We start from the raw sequence: 7,755 nt of genomic DNA on the forward strand, positions 1-7,755 counted from the left end.
TGAGGCTAGCATGGAATACACACACAGAGAGAGAGAGAGAGAGAGAGAGAGAGAGAGGCAGACAGACAGACAGACAGACAGACAGTAAGTTGTATTGTATTTTTGGACATAAAAAGACTAACAAAAATTTCTAAAACAAGACATAAAAGCTCGATTTCCCAAGGTTGAATGTAAGCCAGGGTGGTGACTCTCTAGAGAGTTTTTGTCTCAGTTCCCCATAAGTCTGAAGCTCTGTGTGAAATAGTTGTCATAGCCAGACAGACAGTGGTAGTCAGCTTCATCCTCAGCCTGCAGTCCGGAGATAGTTAAGATGCCAGAGTTGGAAGATCTGTCCTTGGATCCAGAGAACCTATCTGGAACCCCAGAGGGTCTTTGATCATAATTGTAGATGAGCAGACGGGGTGTACTTGCTGAATGCTTCTGGTACCAGTATACATAATTACTTTCAATGTTCCCAGTGCTGCGGGTACAGGAGATGGTGATCTTCTGCCCCAAGGATCCTGACACAAATTGGGGCTGGGTGAATACAACCTCAGCCCAAGATCCTGAAAGGGTAGAATGAAACAAAGTATTAGTGAGATCCAGGCAAGGCCAATTTCTAGGTATCTGGGAAGAAACTATCATTTCTCCTGTTCACACTCCCAGATTCCCATGCAAACAGCTACCTGTGCAGTGAGCAAGGAAAGTGAGGAGAACTGGAGTCCAGGTCATGGTGGAAACACTTGAAAGTTCTCCTAGAGCCACACAACCTATTGAAAGGCAGTCACTTCTTATCTGTGACTGTCCTCAGAGGGGATGATCCCTATGCAAATATCTCCTGTCCTGGAGGCTATGAAAACTCCTCCTTCAACATTAGCCTAGGCTCCAGCTGAGAAAAAAAAAAAAGTTAGAGGAAACTTACTTCCTCATGTACAGAAAATGCTGCTGGGCAAGGAGAAATCAGCTGAGATCCTGGCAAAAAAAAAAAAAAAAAAAAAAAAAAAAAAAAAAAAAAAAAANAAAAAAAAAAAAAAAAAAAAAAAAAAAAAAAAAAAAAAAAAAGCAAGTCTGTGTCTGTTAATGCCATCTGGTGGCTGGATGAGTCATCAATTCAGGGCAGCTGCCAGTGCTTAAGGTTTCTACCCTCTTTAAAATACCTCTGACAGAGATGAGAGCAAGGAAAGAGATATCTTGATTTAGGAAGCCATTATGAGACTAACAAGAAACTTGATGTTAGAGAAATTCCCAGGAATCAACAAGGATGACCCCAGCTAAGACCCTAAGCAATAAAAGAGAGGATGCCTGAACTGGCCTTGCCCTGTAGTCAAACTGATGATTATCTTAAATATCATCATAGTACCTTCATCCAGCAACAGATGAAAACATAGGCAGAGACCCACATCAGAGCACTGGACTGAGCTCCCAAGGTCCAATTGAAGAGTGGAAAGAATGAGCATATTAGCAAAGAGGTCAAGACCATGATGAGGACACCAACTGAAACAGTTTACCTGAGCTACACCAGCTGGTGGTGTAGGAGAATCTTCTTTTTATGTGTTGCTTTCATTGGTCAAATAAAGAAACTACCTAGGCCTTTTGATAGGGCAGAACATAAATAGGTGGAGAACATAGGACTGGATGCTGGGAGGAAGAAGGCAGTGTGGAAGACGCCATGGCTCTCTGAGATGGATGCTGATTAGACTCATGTCAGTAAGCCACAGTCAAGTGGCGATACACATTAATGGAGATGGGTTAAACGAATATATAAGAGTTAGCCAATAAGTGGTTAAAACTAATGGGCCAGGCAGTAATTTAATTAATACAATTTCTGTGTGGTTATTTAGGTGTTTAAACAGGCAGGCACCAGGAACACAGCCCACCAATCCGTTCTACTACAAGCTGAACTGGAAAGGAACAAGCATAGGACCAAACTAGTCCCTTTGAGTGTGGTTGATAGTTGTATAATTGGGGCAGACTGAGGGGACACTGGCAGTAACACCGGGATTTATATCACTACTGCATATATTGGCTTTTTTTGGATCCTATTCTCTTTGGATGTTTACCTTGCTCAGCCTAGATGTAGTATGGAGGGCCTTAGACCTTCCACAAAACAATGTGCATTACCCTCTCTTAGGATTAGATGGGAGTGGAGTGGGAGGGTGTGTAGCTGGAATGGGAAGAGAGAAGGGAGTGGGAATTTGGATTGGTATTATTTTTAAAAAATCTAATAAATCAAGTAGACTCATTCCACACTCATAGCTAAGTCTTCTACTCACTCAATTTTAGTTTTAAATTCTTTTCTTCTCTCTGCAATGTTCCTTTCCTTTCCCAGCTCCTTCTTTATATCTCTACTGTCTCTTCTACTGAATATCTTCCAAAGTTGCTCACCTCAGAAGACAACTGCATTCCAAAATGTCTGGTTTATTCTCTCGAGACTCCAGCATTCCAGGAGTATCATCTACCTGCCAATCCTGCATACCACAAACACGTTGTCTGAAATCTACATGTCTAACATGGACAAAGCAAAGCACTGTTTTATACTTTTTAACATTTTCAATTTTTTGTCCCCATAATATTTTTTGACTTTTTATGTAATAATCAAATTGGGTCTAAAGTATTAACCAAACCAGGATTCTGGTGCCCATGCATGACGCCCTGTGATAACTGATTCAAATCCCTGACCAAACAGTGTAGTCACATTAGCTTCAACCCTTTCCTCTATTAGCATAGAAGTTCTTCTCCAAGTCTTCCTATGCCCCCTCCATGATGACCCTAAACTGATCTCTTTCCTTATTCTTCACTGTCACAATTACATTAGAAGACATATTTTTATATAATTAATTACATGTTTCACTTAACTAATTCCATTCCTTATATTATTGCCTCAGTTTATTCTTAGTGCTTTCCTCACTCTTCCCATGAGCAGTTAGTTATCTATACCAGGGGAATGGGAAAGATATTGAAAGGGGAAATGCAAATTATAATGTTTACAATCCAGAAAATGGAAAATTATATAAAACTGAAAAAAAACTGTAAGGAAGAATTAGGGTGAGTGAGCAATCTATCTGTCCCAGTCAGTTGTTGTTTTCATTCTGTATGTAAAATAATTGAGAGGATATGCAAAGTTTGCTTAGTTTTGCTTTTCAAATGTGTTTCTGTTCTCAATGTCACTCAGTCCATGCACAAATGTGACGTGCTTAATTTTGATCACTTTCTTATGGGAACCTAGATCTTCTAAATGATATTATAGATATACCTTAATCGTACAGAATTTGTAGTTTTCCTTGGTTCTTTCACAGGGTATACCTTTTCGGCTTTCCTTATTCTAGTCTTCAGAGCTTTACAGACACAGGATAGTTCATGGGATGGGAGAGCTGTATTACATTTGCATATCTACTGTGCATAGGTTTTAACATTCATTTGTAAGCTAGGTTTTCCCTTAACATTATAGTATAGACCTTGGTTATGTCTTCTACAGAGTTGGATAACCTAGGTTTTGCCCTCATTAGAATATGACCTCATCAGAATCATCTCTTGAATTCAGTGCTATTGTATTGCTTAGCAGTTAGGGACAGAATCTCAGAGAGGTAAAATTTCATTTTTATGCCTTGGTGACTTAAGTGAGAGTCAAAGCTAGGGGCTTTGACTTCTTGAAATAGTGGCCTTGCTCAAGTGTGGCTTTCCCATGTTATAGATAAATTTGGCAACACAGAGAGTTGGTGATGTCATAATGGAGGGAAACATAAAAATATGCAAGTGACATGGTCAATGATGAAACTAAATTACTTATATGTGTAATGAAGTCCCTGACACAAAATGTCAGTAATATTGCCCTCCAGAATTCCTGTTTTTAACTATTTCTACTCCATGGGTTGAACTTAAATGTGTAGAGTGCAGTCATCCACATGTGGGAGGAGAAACTGGAATCTTGCAGTGAACCTAGAAGCAATTATGACTTGGAAATCCCAATAGGAGACATGAACTAAAAGTACTCCTTTTCACAAATGATTTCACAACTGATGCTCTGGGGAGTTTTTGTCTTACTTCCCCATAATTCTCACCACTGTGTCTATAAGATTGGCAGTAGTAGTCAGCCTCATCCTCAATCTGCAGAGCAGTGATGGTCAGTGAGGCTGAATTTGAGGAGCTGTGAATGGAGCCAGAGAACCGGTCAGGAATCCCAGATGGTCTTTTATTGTCATAGATCATAGATAGCGAGCCCTTCCATTGTGCTGCTGGTACCAGTGCACATAGCTGCCTCCAATGTTACCACTGCTGCGCTTGCAGGAGATGGTGACTGTACTCCCAAGAGACCCAGACACAGAGCTTGGTTGAGTTAACACAAACTGGTCACATGATCCTGTAAAAAGAAGATAATAAAATTTAGTAAGGAAAAACAGCCTCATTCACCAGGAAGAATATGGGCTAAAGATCCCAACAGCAAACAGTTTCTCTCCTAGAATCCCTTAAATCTACCCACCTGTTAAGTGAGTAAGGAAGAAGAAGAGTAGTGGAGCCCAAGCCATGGTGAAGACACTCAGAATTGTCTTCCTGAGTCCAGTGAATTAACTATAGCTGGGCATCCTTTTTATGTGTCCCTGTGTGTCTAAGTGTGGGCTGGCTCCATGCAAATACCCCCCCTCCTATGGATGTACAAGCTCCTCTTTTTACTTCAGACTGGGCCTGACTGAGAAGTGGAAAGACACATGGGGAGGGTGTGGGCGCCACCAAGTGGCAGAACAGAGAAATCTTAAAGGGAAAAAAAGTTGGGGCACACAGGCAAGTGTTTGGCCATATCATTTCCCAATTTAACCCTGCCCTGCCATCTGTTGTATGACTACTGGCCCCCCTCATGCCAACAACAAGACTATTTAGAAAGTCGCATAGTCCTATTAGGAGTCTGAATGGAACACGAATACTTGTCCCTTATTCTGCAAATGTCAATTAAGACAGTGGGTAACCCAGTTTGCATAGAGAACCAATGCCTGGCTTGAGAGACACACTGTTCTTTTACTCTAGAAGAATTGTGATTATTTCTAGGAAAGAATTTGTTAGTGGACTGGGATTAAGTGTGGGTCTCAGCAGTTAAGAGGGCTAGCTGTTTCTGCAGAGGGCGTGAGTTTGGGTCACAGCATTCACATCAGACTGCTTCAACTCTCCAACAATTCCAGCACTAGGGTTTCATATTCCTTATTCTAACTACCTCAGCTACCCAGACACACTTGTTTGCACCACATTTGCAGGCAAACCAACATATACATAAATTTTAAATATAATTCTTAAAAAGAATCAAATATAAAGAGTAGTTTCAATATGACTGACAAAAAGTGGCAAAGCTATATGTGGAAGTCAAGAAAGATTTGGGAGAAAAAAAATTCTTCCTGTAACTGGCAAAAAATAAATTGAAACATGCTATAAATAAAATAATATGAATTCTTACTCATTCCTAAATTTTAAGTAGATTTCAAGTTTAAAAATAATTTCAAAGCCAGGCAGTGGTGGTGCAAGCCTTTAATCCCAGCACTTGGGAGGTAGAGGCAGACGGATCTCTGTGAGTTCGAGGCCAGCCTGTTCTACAAGAGCTAGTTCCAAGACAGGAACCAAAAGCTACGAAGAAACCCTGTCTCGAAAAATCAAAAAAAAAATATTTCAATTATTATGATGAATGGATAGGGATAGAGTGGAAATCCTTATCTTATTCCTGATTTTAGTGAAAATGCTTTGAGTTTCTCTTCATTTAATTTGATATCGGCCTTGATTATTTTTTCTGAGCGCAATTTTTTTATTAAAAATTTCCACCTACTCAAGGCCTCCCTTTTCACTCCCCCTCCCCCCACTCCCCACCCCACTCCCCTCTCTCTCCCTCTCCAGTCCAAAGAGCAGTCAGGGTTCCCTGCCCTGTGGAAAGTCCAAGGTCCTCCCCATTCCAAACAGGTCTAGGAAGGTGAGCATCCAAACAGGCTAGGCTCCCACAAAGCCAGTACATGCAGTAGGATCAAAACCCAGTGCCATTGTCCTTGGCTTCTCATCAGCCCTCATTGTTTGCCATGTTCAGAGAGTCCGGTTTTATCCCATGCTTTTTCAGTCCCAGTCCAGCTGGTCTTGGTGAGCTCCCAATAGATCAGCCCACTGTCTCAGTGGGTGGGAGCACCCCTCTCAGTCCTGACTTCCTTGCTCATGTTCTCCCTCCTTCTGCTTCTCATTTGGACCCTGGGAGCTCAGTCCAGTGCTTCAATGTGGGTCTCTGTCTCTATCTCCATCCATGGCCAGATGAAGGTTCTATGGTGATATGCAAGATATTCATCAGTAAGGCTATAGGATCGGGCCATTTCAGGCTCTCTTTCCTCAGCTGCCCAAGGACCTAGCTGGAGACATCACTCTGTACCCCTGGGAACCCTTCTAGAGTCAAGACTCTTGCCAACCCTAAAATGGTTCCCTTAATTAAGATATATACTTCCCTGCTCCCATATCCACCCTTTCTTTATCCCAACCATCCCATTCCTCCAAGCTCACCCTATCCTCCCCTTCTCACTTTTCTCTCCCCATCTACCCTTACCGCCATCCCACCCGACCCCCCAGTTCCCAATTTTTGCCCAGCAATCTTGTCTACTTCCAATATCCAGGAGGATAACTATATGTTTTTCTTTGGGTTCACCTTCTTATTTAGCTTCTCTAGGATCGTGAATTATAGGCTCAGTGTCCTTTATTTATGGCTAGGAACCAATTATGAGTGAGTACATCCCATGTTCATCTATTTGGGTCTGGGTTACCTCACTCAGGATAGTGTTTTCTATTTCTATCCATTTGCATGCAAAATTCCAGATGTCATTTTTTTTTTTTTTTAAGCGCTGAGTAGTACTCTAGTATGTATATATTCCACACTTTCTTCATCCATTCTTCCATTGAAGGGCATCTAGGTTGTTTCCAGGTTCTGGCTATTACAAATAATGCTGCTATGAACATAGGTGAACAAATACATTTCACCCAAGGGCATCTCTTGGGTATATTCCCAAGAGTGGTATTGCTGGGTCCTGGGGTAGGTTGATCCCGAATTTCCTGAGAAACCACCACACTGCTTTCCAAAGTGGTTGGACAAGTTTGCATTCCCATCAACAATGGATGTGTGTACCCCTTACTCCACATCCTCCACATCCTCCACATCCTCTCCAGCAAAGGCTATCATTACTGTTTTGATTTTAGCCATTCTGACAGGTGTAAGATGGTATCTCAAAGTTGTTTTGATTTGCATTTCCCTGATCGCTAACGAGGTTGAGCATGACCTTAAGTGTCTTTTGGCCATTTGAATTTCTTCTGTTGAGAATTCTCTGTTCAGTTCTGAAGGCGTAAGTCACGAACAATGCCACACCAGTTTGGAATTATGATTAAAATGGTGGTATTTATTTAAAGAGGAAAAAACTTACAGATCACAGTCCCAGACAACAGCCATCTGCGCAACCAGGAAGGAAGTCTAGTCGCCGGTGGAGCAGGAAGTTAAGAGAGCGAGCAGAGGAAATAGCCGCTTTTTTAAAGGGAGAGAGACCACTCACCAATGGGCTGGTATCACAGCAGCTATTGGTTGGAGGGGCAGAAGGACCTCCCGCAACACCTCCCCCTTTTGTTTAAGTAAGAGAGTTCTAAACCTACTACAAAATTATATACAATAAGTACAAATATCCTATTCTAACTAGCTTAGGTCTTGTATAATAAATAACTTGGCCAAGTCATGAGAGAAAAGTAACTACATTTATATAGTCTTCAACCCCATTGAAGATCTGAGAA

At 41.4% G+C, this 7,755-nt stretch overlaps 1 pseudogene and 1 gene segment (V, D, J or C); both read right to left on the minus strand.

The window, feature by feature from the left end:
- Window positions 1-207: 207 nt before the first annotated feature.
- LOC126495416 (immunoglobulin lambda variable 6-57-like) lies at window positions 208-732 on the minus strand. The segment is given in 2 exon segments: window positions 208-545; window positions 666-732. Coding segments are annotated over 2 exon segments (384 nt in total).
- A 173-nt stretch (window positions 733-905) lies between these two features.
- On the minus strand, window positions 906-4,519 carry LOC126495417 (immunoglobulin lambda variable 6-57-like; annotated as a pseudogene).
- Between the last annotated feature and the right edge of the window lie 3,236 nt (window positions 4,520-7,755).

The sequence above is a fragment of the Alexandromys fortis genome, unplaced genomic scaffold, assembly GCF_014885135.2.
Source record: "Alexandromys fortis isolate MF-2015 unplaced genomic scaffold, M_Fortis_MF-2015_v1.1 scaffold_445, whole genome shotgun sequence".
In the NCBI taxonomy this organism is placed as follows: Eukaryota; Metazoa; Chordata; class Mammalia; order Rodentia; family Cricetidae; genus Alexandromys; species Alexandromys fortis.